Genomic DNA, 26,673 nt, shown 5'->3' with positions numbered 1-26,673 from the left:
ATATACATATATTTATATATGTATATTTTGAATCTTTGTTTATATAGATTGCATTTAGTGGTTATAAATGCTAAATCGTTTCTATCATCTGGTTGTTGGATTCTGTACATTCAATTCAAGTGCAAGTATTTTGTTCAATACTCTTATTTGATGTTTCACTTGGGCTAGTTTTCATCAAAAGGAACTGATTCTTGTAGGTCCAACAGGAGGAGGCTGAACAAGGAAAAGAGGAGGAAATCGAAGAGGAATCTGAAGAGGATTCTGAAGAAGAGACTGAGGTAGTAACCTCTCTTGATCATTGTGTTTGTTGCTACTGTGGTGCTTTATCTGCCATGCTGAATATCCATCATGTGATTACATTTGAAATATTTAACCTATTTGTAGTATAATACTTGTTTTCCATTGCTTTATAATGTTGACAGGGAAGGAAAGGTGTCCAGGGCATTATTCAGATAGAGAATCCAAACTTGGTAAAACCAAAGACTATGAAAGCTAGACAAGCTGATGTAAGCTGCACAGTTGTCTCCATGTTTTAATTTTTTATGAAATGCTTTTCTCTGGCATGTGATATTTTGCATTTCTTTGGATGTCATTGGCTACTTCTTTGTGTTCTCTGTGCACTGGCTGAAGTTCTCGAGGCTTTTTTTTTAAAATTGTGTTTTCTAGAGTTGTAATTTTGTAGCAACAATCAATGACCAAGTGCAAGTTAATGTAAATTCCATGTTTTGAAGGCATTATATCTTAGCAATCTGCATATGCACTTGTTACCCTCTGTTAGTTGAGATGAGGTGTGACAATATATACTCATATTAACAAATACCAGCAGTAATCAACTTTTCTTATATACAAATCTTAATCTGTCAAATGAATTAAAAATATTTCCTTTATTTTTCAGTTAAAGTTACAATATATTTAATTATCTTTTCTTTTTGAGGTTCAATGGTTATTCAATCAATCATGTGTAATTATAAAATATTATATTTATTTTATATTAGAAGTTATTTCTTTGAAATGCCATTTATTTAGTTCACGGTGCTCCTTGTAATGTGTTGGAATAAAGGCCTTTCTGGAGGCCTTGGTCCATCAAAGTTTTTGTTCATTATCCATCTCTTCCTTTAACTCAAGAGAAAGAAAGAAAAATCATAAAAAAATTAACATTATATAGCCTGTGCACAAATAAATTAAGAAATTGCTTAACTAAATGAAGAAGTAATCCCAATATGATTGTAAATACCAAAATATTACTTAAAAAACTTGTAGCTTGTTTTGGTCAGTTTCAGCTGTAATTGGCTGAAACCCAAGATTTGGGGTTCACTTTTGGTTTATTTCAGCTGAAACTATTCCCTTTTTTTTTTTTTTTGGCGGGGGTGGGGGGGGGGGTGGGGTGGGGTGGGGAGGTGTGTTGAAATAGATCGGTTTTGGTGAACTTAAAACCTTTGTTGGATCTATTTGCGTTTGGGTTTGTTAGAAAATGTTTAACCCATGTCCAAATAATTTATAATCAAGTTGAAAAAACCAAATCCATACCAAACCCATTGATCTTATATGGACCTGAGATGCCAACACCATGAGAACTTTATTTGTCAGTTATATACCTAAAAATGAAAATGGAAAAGGTTGGGATGAGGGATATTAGTTTTGTGTCAAAATAAAGTGAGATCAAAGTAGAAATAGAAACATCATGAATGCTGAAAATGTTGCCTCTTACCTTTTCTGTCCAGTATTTGTTATTTTTCTTATTCATTAACTACATGATCTTCCTAATCATCCAGGCCAAATATTGACTAGCTTGTTGCCTGCTGAACTGTTACTACTAACTTAGGGGCCTACGGTTGGGTTTCTAGGGTCTGTCCATCCTATGGTGACCATGGAGTCTTGGGGCTGAAATTTAATCTGACCCGTTTATAATTGGATTGTCATGTTGTCCAAACCCAATTCTATTATTATAACAGTAAAAGAGGAGAAAACGCTTACCTGAACCCATTTGTATTTGGGAAGCTTGGTATGTTTGTATCAGATCTCTCTTCTGAATTCCACATACGAACATAATTTTATTTTGTTTCTTAGATAATAGAAAAAAGGGAGAAAATGCTTATACAAAGCTGTTTATTTCAGGCAGGTTGGTATGCTTGAATCAGATCCCTTATCTCAATTCTAGGACATTATTTTATTTTATTTTATTTTTGTAAAACTGGTTGCTTACATGAACAGAATTAAATTTTCAAAATATTATTTGCAGTTCTATACCTACAATTCTATTCAAATATGGTGCTTTGTTTTTATTGTTGCCTATACATAAAGATGTGCAAATTTTGGTACTGCTTATCAGTTCTATATAAATCTGATGTATATTCATATTTCAAACTAAATGCAGTTGGAGAGAACAACTGAACTATCAAGGCGTGAAAGGTGTGTTATACATGCTACTTGTGTATTCTCTTTAGGACCGTATCTCTCATGAAATCTTTTACTCAAATCTGCCTATTTTATTGGTGGATCTAGCAGTGGTTTTGCTCTGGAGTTTTGTTTTGTTTCTTTCTTATTGCTTTATTGAATTATTTTTGATGGTTATAGGGAGGAGATAGAGAAACAAAAAGCTCATGAGCGATACATGAGGCTGCAGGAGCAAGGAAAAACAGAACAAGCTAGAAAAGATTTAGGTAAAATTAAGAAAAGCCTGGCAAATTTTGTTTTCCTTTGTGTTTCATGGTTACGTTGAAGGATACCATGTTTTTCTACTTGTTGTTAGACAAAAGTGACTTATTTAGGAAAATGCTGAAATAATGTTTATGCATCATGCTTCCTGGATGTAAAATGCAGCAACCCTTTATATAGCCTGTTTCATAATGTTTTCTTGCATGAAGTCTATATTATTTTTCATTCCAACTATGCCAATTAAAATTTTAACTGATTGTTTGTTACTCCAAAAGCAGTCTGTGCAATGTTCAAAACTGGAAGCCTTGAACATGTCAGTAAGTCAAGTGAGGTGTAGTCAATGAGTTACTCTTGATGTTACCATTTTAGAGGCCTTGGCTGGAGTAGGTTTTCAGCTACATACTGATTCCAACTGATCCATAAACACTGGCTGAAGCTCTTAGAAATAGGTTCCAGGTTCCATCTATAGCAGCGACTATAGTCTTTGACTACAGACTGCTAGAATGTTAGTTCTGGTGCATGTAACTATACCCATATATGGCATGAAGCAGTGACCTAGTAGAGTGGAAAGCAAATCAAGGATGGCAAAATTTATGGGGAAGGAAAGATTGTTTGATTTAAACTTTGCTCTCCTAGAGAGGTGAAAAAGAGCTGACTTGGCCAGCTTGGTTGGTCAGAAGTGAACTAGGTAGTTGGATTTATTATGTCATGCTCTTCTTGGTTATCATACAAAATGAGAGAAGATTTTGAAACGAACAATTGATGCATCTCATTTCTCTATAAAAAAATTGTGTATTATATTTAGCTTTTGTTTTGAGGATATGTTTTACGCTGCATATTTGACTAGGAGCTCTAAATAGAACTGTAAACCTTTTTGTTTGTCATATATAGCAAATTACCGAGGATGCCAACTGGTTCATTTTGGCAAAGCCTGTTCGTGTAGATATAAGAGACCTAGGTTTGATCTCACCCCTCGCTCTGATTTTTGGCTTCCATGAAGAAAGAAGAATCACTAGTTTGAAAAGGTTATGAAAATGCTACCTTTCATAAGCCTGCAATATGATTCCGGCATGCTATGAGTTCCTAGGATGCATATTTCGATCTCTAATAGGTATTTAGTTATATTATGTTTTCAAGTAAATTCATGTGATGAACAGCACGAACACGCAAATTTACCTTTTCAAGATCTTAAAAATGTGCATCTAGAGGTTTTTCAAGAAGAAAGACTCACATCCTGTGATGAACAGAACGAACATATAGATTCACCTTTTCAAGAACTTATAAATGTGCATCTGGAGTGCTTTTAAGCAGAAGCTCCTCCTTCCGTGATTCCTCCTATATATATGAGCAGTGGTGCTTGTAAAAGATATGTGCATCATATAATTGCTGGAGAGCTAATAGTTCCTCATGTGCTTGAAGAGACATTTCTGTGCATGCTCACAGGGAAGGAATCTTGCCCTTAGCAAACAACTGATGTTGATTACAGAAATTAAGCCCATGAATTAAGGAGCAACTTTCTAGTTTCATAGATTTTAAAAAGTCTGAGCATAGAGAGTAGAAGCTATAAGTTTGTAAGGATTTGCATTCATTTTTAAGTCACAAATTTTATGCTGAAGTTGTGGAAGAACTAGGGGTGCGGCTTGTGCTGTTTGGGTATGATCAAGGGCTAAACCCATGTTAACCAAGACAATATGCTAACTGACCAGGACAATCCGCTTGAACAGCAAAACTCAAACTCAAGCTAATTCCATACTTTTCAACTCAAGCACAAGTTGGGTTGGAATAGGTAGTTTGGGCTTTATTGGGTTTAGGTTATAACGGGCATATAACTTGCACAATGCATGGAGTGCAGTTTTTTCTTTTTCCAACTTTTCTTGAAATGGAATGTAGAATAGATATAATAGAATAGATAATGGAAACAGGATAAAATAGAATATATATATAAGGGCCCAAATATTTTTAAAATAAATTGAAACTTGATATTATGATATACTATCACTATAAAAAAAAATTCTAACAGTAAATATATATCTATCGATATAGAAAAATAATATATTATTATAAAATAATCGGATCATGATCCAACTCAAACCTGCATCTAATAAGAAATAGAAAAATATTGCATCCAAGGGATATTTAAATACAGAATAGTGGGGCCATTAGTGTTTGTATTTTCACTTTTAAATAAGATCGTGATCATAAAAATGGCATAGAAATTATAAAACATTAGTGTAATATAATGACCCGCGTGGGATATTGGCAGGGTACAACACTAATGAAATTTGTTTTTCATTAGTATCAACATACATTAAGAAAATATGGGTATTAATTTGAGCATGTATATATATGTGTGTGTGCGTGCGCGCGCGCACGCGTATGTACGTACATCTATCTCTCTCTCTCTTTCTCTCTTTCTCTCGCTCTCTATATCTATCTATCTATCTATCTATATATATATTATAGATGTGACAGGAATTTAAGTTGAACCCAGTCTAGTTTGGTAGCCTTACTGGGTTTTGGTGCGCTAGGTTGGTACCCCTGTCACAAATATCTGGACTGGTTTTCATTGGGTTGCTTGGGTCATCAACTATATGCTTGACTTCAAATTGAGTTAATGTTCTAGCTCAGGCTCAAAAACTGTCGGGCACTTACGCTAGAGTTCATTGTTATGTTTAGCCTTGAGGAGGACTAGAGTTATCTTTTAGTATGAGAAGGTTTTGTTGGCTTTTGTTAAGACGAATTGGACAGAGGTAGGCAGTAGTGTGACAATTTGTTAAAAATGTGAATATTTGAGAAAGGAGATTTTGTTGTTGTGTTAGCGAGTATCATGGTAAAGGCTCTAAAAGGCTACGGGAATTGGTGGCAGGGATGGATATATGAGTTTTTGAAAGGGAGGAGGCCCAGCTGCACCACACTTACCTAAGTCCCAACACTTTGTGTTGTACTACCCAAGATCCGAACCCAAAACCTCCGGTTGCTAGGAAGAGGGGTATGACCAGACCCTTCCAGGAAGTACCTGTTAGTGCAAAAACTTGTTAAATTTCAGGTTTTTTGCTTGCTTTGAGAAAGTGAATGAGAAGCAGGTTAGTTGGCAAATGTAGGGTATTGAACTGCTACACAGATGGGATTGGAGGTTGGCTTCTCTTGGCAGCTGATGAGAGAGTGTATACAGAGTTGAAAGCTTTATTCCACCAAATACCATCTTTAGCCTTGCAGTTGACACCCAATAGCAAAATAGAAAAGAAAGAAGGATTCAATGGAGGAAATGAGGATTGGTTTCTTGGTTTGTCTCTAAAATCTTTATGTTTTAGATATGAAGAAAGAATGTAATTGTCAAGTATTAGGAGGAATTGGAATGTAGTCCAGTTACAGTTTATGAGGAAGCATCATTGTAGCTTTAGTTTTGGCAATCTGCCAACAACTTCAGGTAGATATCTGCTTATTGGATAAAATCAATATTGGGGTGGATTTACTGCATTAAATTACTTGAGATTTGGATTTACTACATAATCCTTCTTGAAACTTGTTTTGATGTCTTTGTGTTGTCATAAGTCATAACAGGATCTTGATTTGCAAACTCTGGTGTTGATCTACTGTTAGTTTTTTGCATTTTACTTGCGGGGAAAAAGGCAAGGGATTTCAGAGTACTTCAGATGGTTATGTTATTTTGAACTAATGAGAGAAATGATTACCATTTGTTACGCTGTCCTGTAGCCTAGCATTATTTGTGACCACTTTATGCTGAGCCTTAATACATCTTGGTTTTCAAGCATCATGTAATTTGTAGATTATGATCAGTTGCATGAATCATGTTATAGATGTCATGACTAGCATCCTGGCACCGTTAAACTATGATACTAGTTATGGCAAAAATAGTATTAACGATGCATTGCATGAATCATGTTATAGATGTCATGGCTTGCATTCTGGCACTGTTAACCTATTATGCTAGTTATGACTAAAATAGTTCTAAGGTGCACCATGCATATTTGCTCTCATGCAGAATACATTTATGGATCTGCATGACAGCGTGAGTGTGCATTGGGTAAACTGTAAAGTGTGCAATCTATCCAGAGCACCCTCAGCACAATCTTGCAGTTTAAAGATTCGTAGTTTTATGCAAGCAATGCTAGTTTCTCCTTTTAAGTAACTAGATTATTTGACATATGGTTCAATACATCATGAGGCTCTGATCAAGTTTGATCTTTTGCAGAGCGTCTAGCCTTAGTACGACAACAAAGAGCCGAAGCTGCAAAGAAGCGAGAAGAGGAAAAAGCTGGTATGATGTTCTTTGTTCCATCAATAGCCTTATTGCAATGCAATTCAGCAATGTGGTTTTTGTTTGGTTGAAACCAAGAATTAAAATCCTAATACTGGTAATTGTCTTGGTCTAGCGCTAGTTGGTACGGTATTGGGATGGGTTGGGATGGACTGGGCTGGACAGAAATAAGAACTAAGAGAATGGATGAAGAGGAAAAAGTTTATTTCTGAAAAAATGGTGTTCGGGGATGCCAGACCATCCCAAGTGTTGGATGAAATCATCCCGGTCTGTCTCAAACCAGGACCTACTGGATGGTCAGGACATCTTCAGACCATGAGAGAACTGGTGTCCAGGGCATTGTGCTTCCATCCCATCCAATGGTCTCAGTGCCAGAGGGGCACGCTGTTACGATTGGGACGTGATCCTTGGTTACAGCATAAATAGTCTGACCTTGCAAAGAAAAAATAAAGGTTGTTACATTGCAACTTTAAAATCCTTACTAAAATTATAATCATGATTTATGATCATCAGCAATAATCTGCTTCTCATCTACTCAGGACTGGCTTCAAGGGCCTTTAATTCTTCAAAGACCATCGTCAATGAACTCCAGCTTTTTCTAGATCCTTCAGGCAGTCCTTTGTTTCAGGTTTTCTTTCAGACGTCCTTGCAGTTCCAGGTTCTTTCATGGCCATGTTGTCAAAGATGGCTTCCTTGCCCCCCCTAAATGGTCCACCTGGGTGTCTTGTCTATCCACTTATCCTATCAAAGTATGCAGGATGAAATGGATCTATAAATTAGTATTGGTTGAATGACGCCTAGTCTTTCCATTGACTTACTATATATTTGTTTATTACATTTTAATTTTCTTTTTGGGCCTTTGCTTTTATTTTTCTTTGTAATTTGTTATTTTTGGACTGTCTTGACCTCCAGGCACGTGGTGCCTGGATAGCCACCTAGCACTTTAGGTACTAGACAGCCGGCAACCCCCCCCCTCCGCCCCGGTCCCATCCCCCCCCCCTCCGCCCCGGTCCCCTGAGGCCACCCATATCCTCCCTGCTGGCCTTCTAAGCACTGCTTATGACCTGACCAATTCTAACCGTTACTTTGTCACATGTCCTTGTGCAAGACTTGGTTTTCCCTACTGTACGCCACTATAATTCTAACTTTTGCTATTTCCCTCACATTGATATTTTATCTCCACAATGCATCTCATGTGCATGAATCATCATTGCTACATTTTAGTCTTGCTTAACGATGTATGCAAGCATGCATGCATATTCATGCATAAAAAGAAAAGGCACCTCAATTATGTAGATCGCATACCAAAACTGATCAATATCTTATGCTGCCAGCCAGGGAGCAGAAGAGGGCCGAAGCTCGAAAGTGATCATGCCTTTGCCCGAGAAGGATGCTTGTCACCACAACAATTTGCTTTTGAAGTCATCTGAACTATATTTATTGGTCAATCTCAACAAATTTAATACATATCTGTGCTCCATTAACTTTCAATAACTATATTTTTCCATGTGGGCATCTTTATTCTATTATTTATTGAAAACATGGAGAAACTGAAGTAGTGCAGAATGGGTAGTTGTAGACAGCGATGTTTAAATATAATTGATTAATAAACTTGAATTGGTGGGTCGTGTCATTATGTGCTCTTGGATACGTGTCAGATGCTCTTTCAGATTTTAGAACGCATGCTGTTCTTATCTGGTTAGATTCGAGGAAACTGCAGTCAAACCAAATTGCTTGTTTACCTTTTGATATTCAAATCTTTGATCCGCTGGCCAAGTTTTAGTGAGGGTTTATAAACTATAATTATTGTCTGAGTGGGGGGTAACAAATTATGCGCATCTTGGGTTGTTTATGCAATTTGCTTGTGTGGTGGAATGGGAGATCATCGCTCAGTCGGACTGGTATTCAGGTCACTGGTTTGCACCACGCTAACGCTAGTCGGGACTGAGGTGGTTGATAAACCCTGGAGTGGTTGGTGGTAACAAGGTTGGTAACCTGAATGCTTGGCTTGATAACAGCTGAGCAACTAATGGGTATCATGCGACTTAGATGGGCACTGGCGGATGGTGCCTTAATGTAAATTTATTTGCATGATAATGAGGGTGCAGATCGATATGGTGAAACCTGGCATATTTCAGATCATTTGAGGTATCTCGTTTAATACTTTATGGGATCAATTCATCTCTGCAAATCTGCTTCATGATTTTTTTTTTTTTTTATGTATATATCTTCTTAAATATAATTAATTTATATGAATAATTTTTTAAAATTGATGTCTGCATGTATATCTTCATAAAATATTTTTTCATATTTACATCTATATTTTCTAACATCATTAAAAATTAATGACTTAAAATTAAAATATATAAAATATTTTTATCGGTAAATATGTAAAAAAAAATTTATAAGGGTATATATGTAAATAATAATTTTATGAGGATATTTATGCAAATTTGAATGTTTGAAAGGGTACATACAAAAAAATTTAAATTAAAATTTTTTGATACCTTTGTTAGTTTGTTAATTTTTTTTTATTTTAATGAAAAAAATTAACATGCACAATTAAAATAACGAATATATTTTATTTATTAATTTAAATAAATAAAATAATTTTTTTATTAAATGATAGATTAAAATTATTTTATCTAAAAAATAGACATATCGTAACAATTCATGTTTCTTCTAATATATAATAATATACTTATAAAAAAAATATTTAAATTTGATATTAAATAAATAATTTGTACATTTGTACAGAATGGATATAGTTATAAGTTTGAACATTATATAACAATGAGAATTTATAATTTTATTATATTTTATTTTAAAAATTTTTATCGAATATATTTTTGTAAGATGTATAAGATATATCATATTGTTATAAGGTGAACATAGTCATCCCACCTTATCTAAAGCTATAATAAAATATAATATTTTAATATTTTTAAAATATTATATAATATTATCATCATGTTGTTATATTACGTAATATGTTAGAGTAAGAGGGTTGAATTCATCTAAATAAAATAGATAAAAATTAAATTAAAATTTTTTGAATATATTTCTTTCTAAACATTCAAATTTATATAGATACTTTCATAAAATTGCTATTTATATTTATATTCTTATAATTTTTTTTTTGCATAACTATTTGTAAAAATATTTTAATGATTTAAATTTTAAACTATTAATTTTTTAATGGTATTAGATGATATTGGTATATATACAAAAAAAAGGTATACATGCAAAATAAGTATTTTATGAAGATATATATATAAATGTCAATTTTGAAAAGGTATTCATGCAAATTTGAACGTTTAGAAGGGTATACATGTAAAAAATTTTAAAAAAAATAGTTATTGCATTCTCTCATAATACCATTTTTTTTCATCAATAAAAAAAAAAACTTTTACTTGATTGCTGTGGCTAAATAAATTGTGGCCCTCTTGTGGATGATGGCGTGGGTTCTGCTTGCATAAAACTCAGTGAGAATTGATTATTAACATCAGTTAAAAATACCATCAGTTCTTTTCTAAGTTATCAGCATCGTTACTCTTTGCCTTAGCACAAATTTGAGCTCTTTGATAAATCATTATGTGTCCTTAGTCTTTTATTATTATATTATAATTATCTTCTCAACTTTAGTTCAATTTTTTTATACTCCTTCGATATTTTAAAGTATCAAATTAATCCATTAAATTTTCGAGACATTCCAAAATGGTCCTACCATGTATCTCCATTAATGGAATGATGTCATATGATCATCATATGATACTTTTATGTCATAAAATAGTTAAAATATTTTTATCCCTATCTTCTTTCTTTTCTTTCCCCTCCGATATCTCTCCTTCTCCACCTCTATCACCTGTATTCCTCCTTTCTCCTTTTTCCTCCTCTCCTTTCTCTTCGCCGGCAACTTCTTCCCACTCCAATCCTTCCTCCTCACCTACTTCTCTTCCTCCAAGCACAGTAACCATTTCTTTTCCCTTCTATCCTTCCTCCTCATCGACGACCTCTCATTCCCACTCTTTCTTTTTCTTTTTATCTACTTCTCCAAGCTTACCTATAAATCCTTCATCTCCATGATGGCTTCCTCTACTTTCATCCCTTTCTCACCAGCAATTTTTTTTTCCTCCTCACCTATTTTTCCTCCTTATCCTCCTCCTCCTCTAAGCTCTTCCATGAGCTCTCTAGCTCCACCTTCGTCCATTTTTTATCGACAATTTCTTTTTTCCCTTTTCTTTCTTCCTATCTACTTCTCTTTCTTCTCCTCCAAACCCTCCGATGAGCCCTCCCTCTTTATGATGATTTCCTCCACCTTCACTTTTTTCTTGCTGGTGACCCCTCATTCCTCTCTTTTCTCCTCACCTATTTTTTCTCCTCCAAATTTGCCCATGAGTCATCCCATTTTATGGCAACTCCACCCACCTCTATCTCTTCCTTATTGGCGACCCCTCTTTTGCCCTCTCCTTCTTTTTCACCCATTCTTCTCCTCTCCCAATTCTAATCCCACCTACGAGGCTTTAATCCTACCTTTCACCTCCATGTTGACCTCCATGACCCCACCCTCCTCTTCCACGTGGCTCCTTTCGCCTCCATCCCTTCCTAATTAGTGATTCCTCTTACATGAACAATGTTATAATGGGGTATTTTCGTTCATTAAAATAAAAAATCAATACTATTTATTGGTAAGTGAATGGTAGGATAATTTTAAAATATTTTAATAATTTGAAAGATCAAATTTGATATATTTTTTTTAAATCGAGGGAGTATAGATGAAATTGAACTAAAGTTGGAGGAGTATTTCTGTAATAAAGAAAAAACTTTCCTGTCGATCTTAAATGTGCACCATGATTATATGTCAACTTTGTTATTCTTGATTTTAAGATTTTTCAAATAGCTTGCAACATTTGTGAAAGATATCAATTTTAGAACATTCAACAATTTTTGAGCAATGCTATTACCGTAAAGAAATAAAAGGCAAACATTAGCATAAGTCAGGTGACCATAAATTGCATAAGTTTATCATGACTCAAAAATTGCATTCTGTACGTTTGGTAAAATAATGTCTTTCTGGCACGCAGTATAACCAATAATAACACCTACTTTCTTTCCTCGAGTAGGCAACTACTCAGGCTTGCAATTCTCATAATGGCTTTGGCGGGCAAGGAGTGCGATAGTGTCTATTGGCGTAGAGACAGCAACAACTGCTTTAGTTGGATCGTGTGTTTTAATGTAAACAAGTGGTTGTTAGGTCCAACTAAAATACCTCAATTCTCCCTTTGGGTTCTATATTTTCTGTCCATGCTGCAGATTGAATGCACTCTTTTTGCCTATGCATGGTTTTGGAACCGCAGGTTTTCCTAATTAGTTTTGACACCATAATAAATAGGATGGGAAGGCTTTCAAAAGCTTATTTGGAGGTTTGATCATCCTAGCTAAGATATATGGGTTATGCCAGTGGGAGTGTATTCAGAACAAGAATGAAAGAATCCATTGCTGGTCGTTGCTCTGAAAACGCTGAATATTTTGCTATACTGTAACATATCTTACACTTTATTTGGTTCGGAAATAATAAGAAGTAACGTAGAAAAAAATTGATTGCAAGTTTTTCTGAAGTGACTCAAGATTGAAAGTATTCTTACCATTAAAACTTGAAGGGAGACAAAAATTAATAATGATTGATGATCTTATGATAAGATAAAGTATAATAGCTTTTCTTTGAAATAGAAGATTTGGCTGAAGTACTTGTTTCTTGCCTAGCATTACTCATGCTTTATTTATTTGCGGACCACATCGCGGTGATTCCATATGTAAACCGATCGGCTGCTCTCGCTGTCCCGAAGAAAAAGAAGAAGAATGGATGCGCAAAACGATGAAAAGCTACAGTACCAGGAGACCACACCGATCTTTTATTTCTAATATAACATCGTGGAATTGCTTACAGGTCACACCTTTTTACTGTGCCATGCTCCCACCTTGTAATGAGAGCATCATGAGAGAAAAGATGCTACACTTAATAACAAAAGACATGGGGGGCAACATCATCATTAAACAACAGACGCTATCCCCATTTACTGCTGCACCACCTCTCCATCACTTCCCGTCCTACCCAACAAACCACGGGTCACAGGTACCTTCCCCTCTCCAAATTACGCCTGTTCTTAAGGGCCCCACGCTTCACTTCAGCGGTTCCTTTCTTGCGTCGCAAACCACCAAATGCGTGCCATTATCCCTGCCACCCACCAAGAAGGCATAGACGTGAGGGGGATTTGCGTTCATTTGGACACCCATCTTCTTTTTCTAGAACCAATTAAACATATAATATGAAATTATAAATGGATGTGGAATCCTTTTGTTTAATGATGAGGTGAGATTACGGATTCTTAGAATTTATTGATTTCCTCTCTCTCGTATAACCACAAGTTGCAATTGAATGTGCCCGGATGCGGACACGGTGCAATTGAAGGGCATGCTTCGTATATATAGTATACATTTACACCAACAAGATGTAGACCTCTAAAAAAATTATATTTTATATGTTAATCTTATTAAAACTATTTCATTTAATTAATAAACCTAATCAATCAGACAAACATCAAGTTATAAACTAATAATGCAAACAGATGATTGATTATCCCTCTCCATGTCAAGATAAGAACGCTTGCTCCAGATCAGAGCCAACCAACTTAGAATCAGCCGCTCCTCAAAACTATTCTCTCAAGCGAGAGAAATGCTTTGCTGCTTATTTTTTTCGGGTTGTCACTTTTATTCTATAATAACAGACTTCTCAAATTCAGTAATATAGAGAACTGGGGCGTGCCTCTCCTCTTCCCCATATCTTTTTTAGGGTATCTTGTTTCCTTCTCTTTTTTTTTCCCCTCTTGTTTGAGCATCTTCATCTAATTCAAGTCCATTCTTCTGGAAGATACAACAGTTATGCAAATTATTGCTACCTAGCAATAGTTGTCATTAGGGAAAATGCTTCCACGAATGGTTCGGAGAAGCGAATTCTGATATACTATTTTGGTGTGCTAGAACAACTTAACTTTATTAAGCGTACATGGTTGTTAACGAGAGTATAACTCTTATTTTCTATCATTTGGTTCATTGTAACTCAACTGGCTGCATGTTTGCGCGTGAGGCTACAAGGTCTTATCGCTCATTCTCCCATACTTTGGTGTCTTCTCCATTGTCTAAAAGAAGACATATACTTTGTATTCCTTAATTTGTATATTTTAACAAGTTATGGCGAAAGAATCTAAATGGATCTTAGCATCCAATCTAGGAAGATAAAACTCAAATAATGTCTACTGGAATATTTAGGCCACTGGTTACTTTTTCTTTTTGTTGAAATTTTTGTTACAAATTTTTGCTTAGGATATTTTTGTCAAAAAAAAAAAAACAGTAAAAATTTATATCAGATAATTTTTTTGTAACAAAAATATTTTATATTAGATATGATATGTGAAGATTTGTTTTTAGAAAAAAATTAAAAAAATATTTTTTCAACTCTAACTCATTTTACTCGCACCTCTTGTACTTTAAAAAATATCAAACTAACACTTCTAGTTATCGATATATTTCAATATGATCTAGTCGTTCACTTGTCAACAAATAATATTAATTTTTTTCTCAATAGATAAAAATATCCCTCACTTATGGATAAGTTTGAAGGAGGAAGAGGATGAGAAGGAGAAAAGAATAAAGAGAAAGAAGGAGAAAGTGGAGAAATAAATAGAGATGGAGGGAGCCATCATGAAGAAGGAGAAATGAATGGAGAAGAAGAAAAGGAGAAAAGATAGATTGTCAATAGGAAGGAACAAATATAGAGGGGATCGTCATAAAAGATAGGGCCATGGGTAGATTTAGAGAAGGAAGAGGACGAGGAGAAGAAGTGGATGAGGAAAAAAGAGAAAAGAGAACAGACCATCTATGTTAGAGGAGGAGGAGAAAAATGATGAGGAGAAGAGGAAGGGCATGATAGAGAGGAAAATGAAGGATGGGTTGTCGGTAAAAAAAGGATGGTTTATGTGTGATTTAGAGGAGATGGTTTATGGGTGATTTGGAGGAAAAATAGAATAAAGAGAAAGATGAGGAAGGAAAGAAAATGGAGGACTGGATAGAGATGGAGCTGAGGTGGAGAAAATCGTCATGAAAGAGAAATAGATGAGAAAAAAAAAATAAGAGAGAGTAAAAAAAATAAATTTGAAGAGATATTTTTATAATTTTTTTAATTTATCAAGAAGCTGTCCTTAATATAAATAAATTTTATCAGTATTATTTATTATGCTGCCTCCGCCTCCACCCAAAACGTGGGGCGCGATCCTCGCACCCGCCAACGTCCGTTGATCCCCATTGCTGGTCCCCACTCCGCCTCCTTCCCAACCGCAGTTCTTGGATCCATCACGACCACCTGTGTCCCATCTCTATTTCTGGCCCCACCATGAAGTCCTCTTGCGTGTGGACTTGGTCGCTCCTTCTGTGACTCACGTGCCAACCCGTCCGACGTGGCACTACGGCCACTTCGGCCAATTATAAAGTTATCCAAATGCAATTATGTTTTAGCAGTTTCTTGAAAAAAAAAAAAAAGTCTCTTTAAAGAAAGCTCCTTCCAAGTTCTCTCTCCATTTTCTTTTAATCGGTTATTACTTCTCTAATTTGTCTCTCAGGCACTGCTCTCTCTATTATCCTGTTCCTCTTTGCCTCCATCTCTACACTAATTTCCACGGGATCGTGGGCTCTATAAGAAGTGTCGATCCCGCCTCCAGATTCCTTTCTTCTTTTGTTCCTCTAATTTTTCAGCAGCGGTTTATGGGAGATTGTCCCGCCTTTTGGTTTTCCAGGTGATGATCTGTTCTTGTTCATTATTTTCTCGAATTTCTTTACTTTCTGTGGAATCTTTCCATATGCATTTTGTGGGCTTAATAAAAAAACGATTTTTTTTGTCTTTTTTTATTTTAAAGAAACCGCTGGTTTTGAGATCAAGTAGGCGAGCCTGGGTTGCGCCTGGGGCTCTGCTATTGTCGGATGATCGGAGGTACGCTGCCTCTTTCTTGAATTTCTGTTCATATGTCAGTTTCACCCCCAAAATTGTGTACAAATTTATGATTTCTTGACAATTACTGTAATAATTGTGACAATTGGCTCAAAATTGTTTCTTGTAATGAGTCTGGTGGAATTAGTTGGTGGAACGTTGGAGATGGCTTAGAAGAAGCGGGGTTAGGAGAGGAAACTGATGGAATGAAAGGAGCATGCTTTTTTTTTTTTGGTGACTCAAGAGTTGGAAAAAAAAGATTTTATGAGGGAAGACTAAGAAGGCATGAGATTCAGAAAAACTCGCTACGTTTCATGATTTCAATTTCATTTGAGCAACTCAACAGTCTGTAACGGTTGTAAGATTTGGAGTATAGGATATCTAGGGTAACATATTATGGTCCATCTTGGTTCTACTCTCCAATTTTTATTTCTAATCATCACAAGAAAATGGGAAAGCCTCAATAAAATTTTCTCTCTCTGTTTTTTTTTAGATACGCTTTTATAATTTGTTTGGTAATTATTCGTGTGTACCAGAGAGTTGAAACATGAGTTACCAATTTCATCTTGTTTGCTTATAAAGGTTTCGTGAGGCTGATTATATAGAACGACCTTTTCTGCTGTTTTCTACTATGTTTGACAATTTTGATCTGATTTTCAGCTATCTGGTTTAATGCAGTGGTTACCAATTTGAAATTGATTTCACAACAACAAACATCTATCGAGTACCGGACCATGTGAGTTTCCTGCTCATACTTAATTGTCAAACTTTCCCAGAATATTTACTGACTGCTGCTTAGTTTTACGTCTCCAATTGCACATGCATATCATCCAGTCCTTAATCCATGAATTTATCTTCTTAAGAATCTCACCTTGGAAATCAATATTCAAATATGATGCAACCATGCCTAGCTGAAAATGAGCAAGGATGGATATAATCTTTGTGGTGTCATTGTTAACCCTTCAGACTTGTGTAGTTAGTAATTCAGATTCTTGTTGTGTAACTTGTAGGAACCTGAAGATAATTGAAGTCAGTTAGTTCTATTAACAAAGATTACTTATAATCACTACATATTGGCAAAAAAAGAAGGAAGATGTTTTCTAAGTTCGATGCTTTATGGTATATCAGTAGGTGAACGCTGAGAGCTCTTGCCTCCTTTTGGTGCATTATACAGGAAGTTCAGTAAGAAACCACCTCCTAGGATTTGGAGTAATGTACTATCTGCAATGCAGGACATGTTTACAAATTAAGCTGCAACAATATGCAACATTGTTGTTTAGAGTTCCTGTAAGCTATGATGCATTTTGATCTAGCATTTAAGGTGAGTCCATCGCATAGAGGAAATCGTCACATCCATGCAGCTAGTTTTCCATCCACAATGAACTTTTCATGCTGATTACTACTTGATCTCTCTCTCTCTCTCTCTCTCTACATCTATCTTGTAAAGTGTATGTCATCTATTCAACTATCTTATATGCTTGACTTTGACATTACCCTGCCATTTATTTTTAAGCATCAATGTGCTGTACATTTGGTACTATCAAGATATATGTCTATCATTTTGTAACAATTTTACAATTTTTTCTTTTAAAAGGGAAAGAAAAGATGAAGCACCATCTTGGTTTACCTATTTCACCTCTGATTGTACCTCTACAGTTGCCCATCAAAGTTCAAAACATGTGAGTGCATGTTATCACACTCACGATACCTGACTAGAAGCAGGATATGTTGTCCACAAGATTTGACTGGAATGGAGACTAGAGGTTCAGATGCTCAAGTAAGAAACATTAAGTTGGTAGTTTTATATAATTCAGATTTTTTTTTTAAAAAAAATTATGGATGCTTTTAGTGGTGAAACATTCTAATCTGTGATATCACAGAGATGATGTGGAGGCAATAGTATTTTGCACGTTTTTTCCCGTTCTTTGATAAAGTATGCTAACTACCAAACAAATAAAATGTGCTGAATACATCTTGAAATTAAATAACCTTTTATTTGTTGTTCAAATTTTCTCCTAGGGCATTCAAGCTGATCTACACTTTCCAGTGTTAAAAACTTGGTGCTATCTTTGAGAGTTAAGTCATCCAGAGCCTACTTTGGTCAAGTCAGCAACTTGAAAGATTAGCAAACAGATCACAGCTACTGTTAGAAGGCATGATGGTGATTTTCATTCTTCAATTGGATCTGTGTAATCTCCAAGGTGGTAGCTTGTTCCTTCTCTTGATCTTATGCCTTATTTTGATTTTTGTAGAGATCAATCTGAAAATCAGACAACCAAACCATGTCTTTCTAAACACATTTCTTAGATTCTCCCGCTTGCCTCTCAACAGCCAGGATTCTATTTCTCTATGTATTGAATTATGTCCATTCCTCTCTAACTGCTATGGTGATGCCTCATATCAGATCCAGACAACCAATCAGAACCGGTCCTTACTGTCAGTACGAATTTATTTCATCTTTATGCTAATCTGCATGCATGTTTTCTATATGCTTTTGTCACATTATAGACTCTTTTACTTATCTAACCATCACAAGCCTCCAACATCAGCTCTGACTGTTGGCAATTTAGTTTTTCATGCCTACCAGGTTAGGACTGTAACCATTTACATTTTATATTTTCTGATATCACCTATATTTATCTACTTGTCTTTTGACATTATCCTTTTGACTAAGTAATGTTTTCAGACTTTCTTTTTACTCTTTCATTAACTTCACTTCTTTCCATGTTAATTTAGCAAAAGATGCAGTAAAATGCTAACATGTTTTGCTAAAGAAAGGAGAATCCTATCCATAACATTTAGTTTTGAGGAATGACCCATTGATTTTGTGCCATACAAAATTCTGCATTCAGCAATGGCAGTTTGTATTAGCTGAGATCCATAAAACATTTACAGAGGAATTAGTTCTCACTGGGTGTACCATTCATGGTAGTTTTTTTTTTTGTGTGGAAAAGGGTCAAACAAAGTTCTTTTTGAACATTGACCAATTAATCATGGTTGCAGAGTCACTGATTTGTTCAGCAATTCTCACTTGCAATGCATCACAATCATGGTTCACCGTGCTGGTGCATGCTGCCCTGTACCAGGTATAGCCCACTGTACCGGTACCGATTTGAGACTCGGTATGGGGGGTGTACCAAGTTTCTCTATGTCTAACTGATCCTTGTATTGGGTGTACTAACACTATATCAGCATGGTGCTGATATGAGGTCCGATACTGAGATGGTGAACCTTGATCGAAACTCAAAATCTTTTTATCTAAATTTTTCTAAGCTTGCCAATTACTATACAGTAGGTGTTCCGGCATATATTTTTGCTGATTACGAAAATGTAGAATCATTTAGAGGTTATCAATATGGAGAACTATTAGATTCAACTAGCATCTATATAATCTTTTTTGGGGGCTTAACTCTATTGTTCTGTTGCTGTTGAAACATTAAAAAAATTGTTCTATTGCTGTTGAAACATTAAAAATTAACATTTATTGCATATTTAAGGGGCAGCCAACTTTAATTTGTTCAAAATCTTTATTATTCAATCTTGTTTTGATATTTTATTACCTTTTCTTGGAAAGAGTTCGAAAATTCAGTTTTCAAACTTTATGGCTAACAAAATTGTAGGAAAGTTGATACCTATGCAATTCTCGTGGAGGTGAAATATCAAATTGTGAACTAACTAGGCTCTATGGGCTTTACAGAAGGTGCCATAAAAGTTTACAACAGACAACCTTAGTAGCAAGAAAGTTAATCTAGGGTAATGACCTACATTGGAAACTCCTAGAAAACTCAAATAGTAAATACCCACCTACTTAACACTTCCTTACTTAAAGTGCTTTAAAGTATCTGTTTCCCTCCACCCACACCAACTCCCAATTCTGCAACCAAGGGAAAAAAAATTGAAGTGCGATACCACTGTACATGCTTGTGCCACAAGGGTTTGGCTAGGTAGTAACCAATATTTGTAGATATAATACTAGAAATCCCTCTTGTTCTTCCCATATTGTTAATTTAGTGGTAAGGTACAAGGATTATGCACTTTGAAAAAGAGGCAGGACATTGAGGAGAGAAAAAGAAAGAGAGAACATGAAAAATGTGATGCAGGTTTGGATGATCTATATGAAACAAGAAAAAGGACAGTCAAAAAGATAAATTAATGGAGGAGAAAAGGATCAATTACCAAAAAACAAGTAGTGCTTGATTAAGGGAATAAAATTCTAATATTTGGTATTATGCAATATTTGAAAGGAATTTAGAACTTTAATGATTCTTGTTTATGAGAGGTTGGAGGATTTCCAATTATCTTTCAGTTTTTGAAGCATATTTAATTCATAATTTTCTGTTATTTTGATAGAGTGAGACTTTATGTGTAGTATGTTTTTAGATATCAGGTATTCAGGAAACAACTGCTGGTGTTGGTCTTTCAGTAAAATGGCACGTACCTTGTACTAGTAATCAAGTATATGAAGGTATGTACATCATGATGACTGCATTAAAGTGATTGTATTTCATCTGTATTATCATGACTATTCATGCAGATAATAATTATGTGGCACTGCCTTTGGAATGCTAAAGTTAGTTTTGGTTCTTAGATAATTATGAGTAATGAGCTGGAAATTTTTCTTTGACATTATATGAATCACCGTGCGGGATTGATCTTGTTTAAATAGGGGGAATTTTTTTTAGTTCTGAAACTTTTGGTGGGTTGGACTTTGTGCGCTTGCTATTGACAACAACTGTTATTTGTTGATTGATCATGTATATGGTCTTTCATCTAAGGTTTACTGCCAACCGCAGAATCTAATCTACCCATTCTGAGATATAAGATTGATTGAGGGCCAATCGTAAAGCGAGTAATCTCCAATTATGAGATGAATCCTAGAAAATTGAAAATGAAATGAAGTTTATAACATCGACTATCAGTTTTCATTGGCTGGGTAGGATTATATATTTACTGGTTAGTAATTCAACTCTATATTTGGTTGAAGACTTCCTGATTAAATAATATTTTTTGAAGATTTTTGCTCAAATTAATTTTTAATTTACCAACAAGATGAATGTCTTAATATCAGAAATTGAACTGTATCTGAATAAGAAAAAATATGCATTCAAATAGTACCATATTCTTCTATTACATGGATTATTAGACATCTATCCAGATTTTATTGCTGGGCCCTGAAAAAGCAGTTGAGGTTTGAAGTTTGTAAAGATTGACTGACTGGATAATTGCATAGGATGGAAGTCTCATCTTGTCATGTATTGTAAAAATACAAGCCCTTCATTAAGAATGAAAAAGAAAGAGGTTATGCAACATTCAATTAAGGGAGAAAAGGAGACTAAAATATTAGAATTTGAGAGGTCGAAAGTTGCATGGCTAACCATTTGTGTGGCCGTATACATTGTGAAGAAATCCCAGAGTGGTTATTTCAGCAGCTAGCCACTAAATACTAGGTGAAACATTTGTTTTTGATACTGTGAAAGTTAATGTTACAGTGCATGTGACATTTGAGGGCTATAGGTTGCTTCTCCATTGTTTAGGTTCTTCATTGTATTGTTTTTCCATTATAACTGCATGTCCAATGGTTGTCTCATGAAAATCCTTAATGTGTTCATATTGTATGTTTTTTAAAATATGCATCGTGTTGTCTCTAAATTATATGCAAGTCATCAAAAACATGCCTTTTACATCCAACCATGTTACAGATTCCATCTTGATAATTATCTTTTAAGCATTTTAGTAAATTTCATTTATTCTTGTTTCATTTAAAATTGTTTATGTAAGCAGAGATTGATGTCCAGAAATGAAGACCACTATCAATCATTAAGCTGTGGATGTGCAAAAAGCTATATTGCACATATGGGACACAGAAACACAATATGCACTCATCAGATGCTTCATCTGGAAGCAGAGCCAGGCTATAGTCAACTTCATCCTGATCACTACATTCTTCAAGGCCACATTCTTGACTACGCTAGCCAAAATATACATCTGGCACTGTCTGCTTCAGGAAATGCAGCATATCTTGATTGCCATCAATTTCTAGATCATCCTAATGGAAGCATCTATCATGGGAACCAGTATAGTAATACTCAAAATTGTCATCCAGTCCCAAATCTTGATGTAGGTGCTGTTGCTTGGACAAACATTTATAGTCATTGTACTTTACCTTCATCTTCCTCTGTCCGTCAGAATATTGGTTCTGCCAATCAGCCGCCACCTTTCATCAATCACCAGGCTATTGGAATTAATGTGGATGAGTATGGTAGAAGTAATCATTTTTCTCAAAGTGTGAGAGGATTCTACAAAAGAAAAAATGCGGAAGCAATTCGAGGAAACTTCTACCGTGCCAATGCTTCTGCAAGCTCAAATTTGTCTTCAATATCTCTCTCTCAAAATTCTAGACAGACACATTGGGAGGAGCCATATGGATCTGGTGTTAACATGTTGGATTCCACAACTTCAAATTCATCCGATTATCAATTTAATAGAACTTTACCAAGCATGGAAGGGTCTGTTAGAAGTGTGAGGAACAGATCTAGTTCGTTCAGTATTCAGCCTGAATTTGCATTTGAACATCATTTTAACTATTTACTTCCAGGGAATTATATGGGCCAGTCCTATCATCCTGCCAGTAATGCATGGGTGGCACAGGCTGCAAATAACATTCCTAATGGGGGAAGTTCCAATTGGAACTATACATACACAATGCCCAATTTGCATGGTAAGCGCTGAGCACTTTATTTTCAGGAAACTGTATCATGATCAACGAGTATTGGTCAACTACTGTCCTTCATGAAGGCATCACCTTTGTATATATAATGGAGGCAAGAGTTGCTGTTTTGCCTGCCTAATATGTGTTATGTTTGGACACTTACTAAAGTGTATTCAGTATTTTTGCTATGGGTGGCCTGTATTCGGCATCCATTTTTATCCCATGGATTTTCTGTAAGAGATTGTTTGCGTGTGTGAGTGAGTGAGTGAGTGAATGGGATGGGTGACTTGGTGTGGGCTTTCTGTGTTACTCATTGAACTGATAGCCTAGCTGGTATTGAATAATTCTTGTGTTTCACTTAACTGATGAGCCAAATGATATACAACTAGCCTAAAGAAAAAGATTTTTCTACAGGCACATATATATATGTGTATAGTTTAAAGTTTAAACTGAGTTTTTCTCACATATAAGACTATTTTAACCAAGACTTTCCTGCTTTTGATAGGTAGATCTGTCAGTTTAGGGGCTGTTGAGATGGCAAATATGAGTGACCAAGGATACCAGCAAATCTCATCCAGTTTGTGCCTTGCATCGTTGCCTTATTTTCAGCAACATCCACAGCCTATACAAAACATGCAAATACAGAGTCATAGCCATCATGCTAGAATACTGGCTCCTCCTTACCAGCATCTGCTTAGCAACATGCACCCCAGTGATCCAAATTCTTCTAGTAACTATCTCCTTTCAGGTTCCAGATTCCTATTCTTCCCTTCAAATGCTGAACAGGTCTATAGGCCTTCTCGGCAGCTAGTCCAGGCAACTCCAGAAGTTAGCCATGAAAATGTAAGGATCCTAACATCAGAGGTGATTCTTCCCTTTCATTTTCTGTTTCCTATTATTCGGCATTAGGGTGACATGGCATAAAATGTATATGCATTCATCCAGCTATTAGCTCAAATACTTTTAAATGCTTTCTTCAGTATTACAATAACAAAATTTGGAAATATGGAAGAGATCCAACTGTTATTGCTCGAAGGATGCCAAGAAATTGCCATCAAACTATATAATTTATTGGAAACATCCATTCTGGTCATTTTATTTTATTTTATTTCGTTTTGCACTTTGTTTCCCAAGTTTTTCATGGTTTAATGATGTCCTGTCCTTCCTTTTGGGTGCATATCTCCTGTCCTTTCTTTCAATTGTTTGGCATGTCTAGTGATATAAAGGATGAAACTTTATGAAATTACTCCTATTTTGCTTAAATTCTGAATGTTAGCTATATTTTATCTGGTTCCTGTTGGGATAGGATGTAAAGAAGTGATGCACAATTGTTTTGCCCTGTCAAGTTCTGGCAATTGAGATCTCAGGAAGACAATATTAAGATGTAGAGGCCATTTCTGAACAGCCACATAATATTTCATTTGTGGCATCTGTCAGAAAGGACACAAAAGCTGCATAACCAGGGCATGCAGAGGTGGATACTTCCCACTGCTAAATAAAGGATCCTTTAACAGAGAACTTTTTTCGGTACTTTTTTTTTTTTTTGGGCATGTGACACGGACTTTTAAATGTATATATGTATGTCCAATTCTGAAACATCAGTCCTTTAAGAATTAATGGTACTAGCAGAGCAAATCAGGGGAATAGCTGATATGAGGGAGTTCTATGTTAAAGAAAACACACCCACAATGAAATGAGTGAAAGCAACAATGTTCCCAAAAACATGTTTGATTATTGCATAGGTGGCCCTCATGAGTTCCTAATATCTGGCAAACCCAGATTTCTGCAAGCTATGGTCCATATTGACTTAGCCAACATGCTGTAAACCTTGTAACCAGGCTCATAACTGGATGGCTAATCTTCAGAATTATTGCTATACTTCATGCAACATAATTAAGCTCCACCTTTTATTTTCTACCCTTAAGGCATGGTGAAAACTTAATTTTCTGCTTGTCCATGCAGGATCCAGGTTTTGTGGAACTCTCAGGGGTATTTGGAGCACGAAACATTGTTGATGAGAATCATGATATGCGACTAGACATTGATGGCATGTCTTATGAGGTAAATGAATTTTGTAGTTTGTGGGGCCTTTTGCACCTGCAATGAACTTAATCTGAAATCACGTACACTTTTAGAGAGTTGCGCTGTTTAAATTCTTCAATACATTTACATTTAGATGGTTAATAATGTGAAGAGGTACCAAAACTTGCATTTGGAACACGGAAACTGTAACGAGTGGCATTCCAGAATCATTGCAAACTTGTATTTGTCACTGGTAGTTTTTGTAATATGTAACTGTCTCTGGAACCACTGCAGGAACTTCTAGCCTTGGAAGAGCAGATTGGAGATGTCAACACCGGCTTAACTGAAGAGTTCATCTTAAAGAATCTAAAGACGATCATTCATGGTCCACAAACGTCCTCACTGCCAAACCAGTCTCACATATTTGCTCCAGAGAATGAAGCTTGCATCATATGCCAGGTCCTTTTTCTTGAAACACTAATATAGTTACCTGTGGTGAACATAACCAGCAAGCCCTATCCGTTAAATTGGGAGAACATTTTGACTGAACTTGATCCATCCATGGCCAAGGAATCCATAGCAATGGAAAGACTTGCCAAGAAACTTAGCAAGTCCAGCTGGCAGGGCAGAGGCTTAAAAAAATAAATGGCTGAAATGCATCTTTCTCTAATGTAAACATTGTTAGAGATAATTGGAATTTGGAACAGTACCCCCAAATCCTTGGTATACTGAATTGTAGAAGTTTCTGAGTGCTAATAAACCAGCTTCAGGGGTTGAAAATATGCTACTGCACCAAGTGTAAGAATCCTAGTAAGCTGAGTTCAAAACAGTTCTGTGATACTGTGCTCTTCTGCAGTCCTGAAATTAATCATTTGTAGGACCTCAGACAGAGTTGTACAACTCAGCACATTCTATCACAGTGAATTTATCTTCTTCTTCATCATTGATAATTGATAGTTTTCTGGGTTTGCAGGTGGAATATGATGAAAAAGAGAGGATAGGAATACTGGATTGTGGTCACAACTACCATGCTGACTGCATAAAGCAATGGTTGTTGGTGAAGAACTTGTGCCCAATTTGCAAAGCATCAGCTTTGACCATGGAAAGAAAAGATAAATGAGGTTTGGAGCAGTCAAATTAATCGATATGCTTAAGAAACTCATTTATTTTAATTTTGTAAATAGGCGTGGTGGATAATTCTGCTCCTCACACCATTTAATGGCCCTTTTAGTTGAGAGGGTGAACTTTGCTCCTTAACTCTATAAAAGCAAAATGAAATTGCAATGTTTCTTTAGTGACTGGTTCAAAAGGATCTTGAGGGTAGGCTCAGAGTAAATTGCTGTCATCATAAATAAAAGAGCTTTGTTCCCCAAATTTAAACTGCCCATTTCTCTGTTTGAATGGAGGTCCTTAGCCTGTTTCAATTTGATAAATTCTTTATCAGGCTTGCATGTTTATGTAAGTGGATGTTGATGAGGGGAGGGGGTGGTGGAGGTTACTATCTGTATCCAAGTGAATGGGTCTGAGTTAGCGAGATTAGACTGGTACCGGAGAAGATTATGATCTTCAGGTTTGGCCAACTTACATAGCTTCATTTTGGTAATTTACCTTAGATATATCCATATATAATCGTGGCTGGTCGGCATTTAAATCAGTGGCATGTCCACACGTTAAAGTTGGTAAATTAACCATCACATTTTATAGCACTTCACCAACTAAGGGCAATTTAACAAATTAGGGTAAATAAAATATCAGAAAACATCAGACCTCAAATATGACTTCTTGAACCTGAACTCCATTTCTTGCTGTGCTAAAAATAAATACTGGAAAACATCAGACCTCAAAAGTATGGGTTCTTAAACATTACCTCCATTTTTCCTGGCCTAAATTATCAAGCAAAAGTATTTTATAGCAAGCAAAGGGCTAAACCAGGACTGGGCAGGACGAACTGCAGAAAGATTTCAAGATTTT

The 26,673-nt window shown here is 35.6% G+C and overlaps 2 protein-coding genes across 22 annotated transcripts in view; both read left to right on the top strand.

Moving 5' to 3' along the window:
* LOC105043308 (uncharacterized) overlaps positions 1 to 8,567 on the top strand; it is a 17,134-nt gene extending 8,567 nt beyond the window's left edge. The window contains exons 3-8 of one of the 2 annotated variants that reach the window (XM_010920833.4): positions 207 to 278; positions 423 to 506; positions 2,375 to 2,409; positions 2,575 to 2,660; positions 6,869 to 6,934; positions 8,269 to 8,567. In XM_010920833.4, coding sequence (XP_010919135.1) covers positions 207 to 278; positions 423 to 506; positions 2,375 to 2,409; positions 2,575 to 2,660; positions 6,869 to 6,934; positions 8,269 to 8,303 — 378 coding nt within the window. In that variant the 3' untranslated portion in view covers positions 8,304 to 8,567. Of the gene's footprint in view, positions 1 to 197; positions 279 to 422; positions 507 to 2,374; positions 2,410 to 2,574; positions 2,661 to 6,868; positions 6,935 to 8,268 lie in introns of both variants that reach the window. The other variant, XM_010920825.4, reaches the window with a different exon arrangement.
* A 6,934-nt stretch (positions 8,568 to 15,501) lies between these two features.
* LOC105043239 (probable E3 ubiquitin-protein ligase ZFP1) lies at positions 15,502 to 26,076 on the top strand. Of its 20 annotated transcripts, none has more exons than XM_073252698.1 (12): positions 15,502 to 15,780; positions 15,901 to 15,974; positions 16,650 to 16,707; positions 17,566 to 17,748; positions 17,991 to 18,124; positions 18,224 to 18,407; positions 20,352 to 20,436; positions 21,753 to 22,689; positions 23,186 to 23,544; positions 24,643 to 24,741; positions 24,997 to 25,161; positions 25,676 to 26,076. In XM_073252698.1, the coding sequence occupies exons 7-12, from the start codon at positions 20,431 to 20,433 to the stop codon at positions 25,820 to 25,822; spliced, it is 1,713 nt and encodes a 570-aa protein (XP_073108799.1). In that variant the 5' UTR covers positions 15,502 to 15,780; positions 15,901 to 15,974; positions 16,650 to 16,707; positions 17,566 to 17,748; positions 17,991 to 18,124; positions 18,224 to 18,407; positions 20,352 to 20,430; the 3' UTR covers positions 25,823 to 26,076. The 20 variants fall into 20 exon arrangements, with proteins under 20 accessions (XP_073108799.1, XP_073108800.1, XP_073108798.1 ...); XM_073252699.1 differs by having other exon boundaries at positions 18,224 to 18,411; XM_073252697.1 differs by adding an exon at positions 17,146 to 17,292 and having other exon boundaries at positions 17,628 to 17,748; positions 18,224 to 20,436.
* Positions 26,077 to 26,673: the final 597 nt, after the last annotated feature.

Source organism: Elaeis guineensis, chromosome 2 (assembly GCF_000442705.2).
Source record: "Elaeis guineensis isolate ETL-2024a chromosome 2, EG11, whole genome shotgun sequence".
In the NCBI taxonomy this organism is placed as follows: domain Eukaryota; kingdom Viridiplantae; phylum Streptophyta; class Magnoliopsida; order Arecales; family Arecaceae; genus Elaeis; species Elaeis guineensis.
The sequence above is the reverse complement of the archived record's forward strand: the minus strand, read 5'-3'. Positions and strand labels throughout refer to the sequence as shown.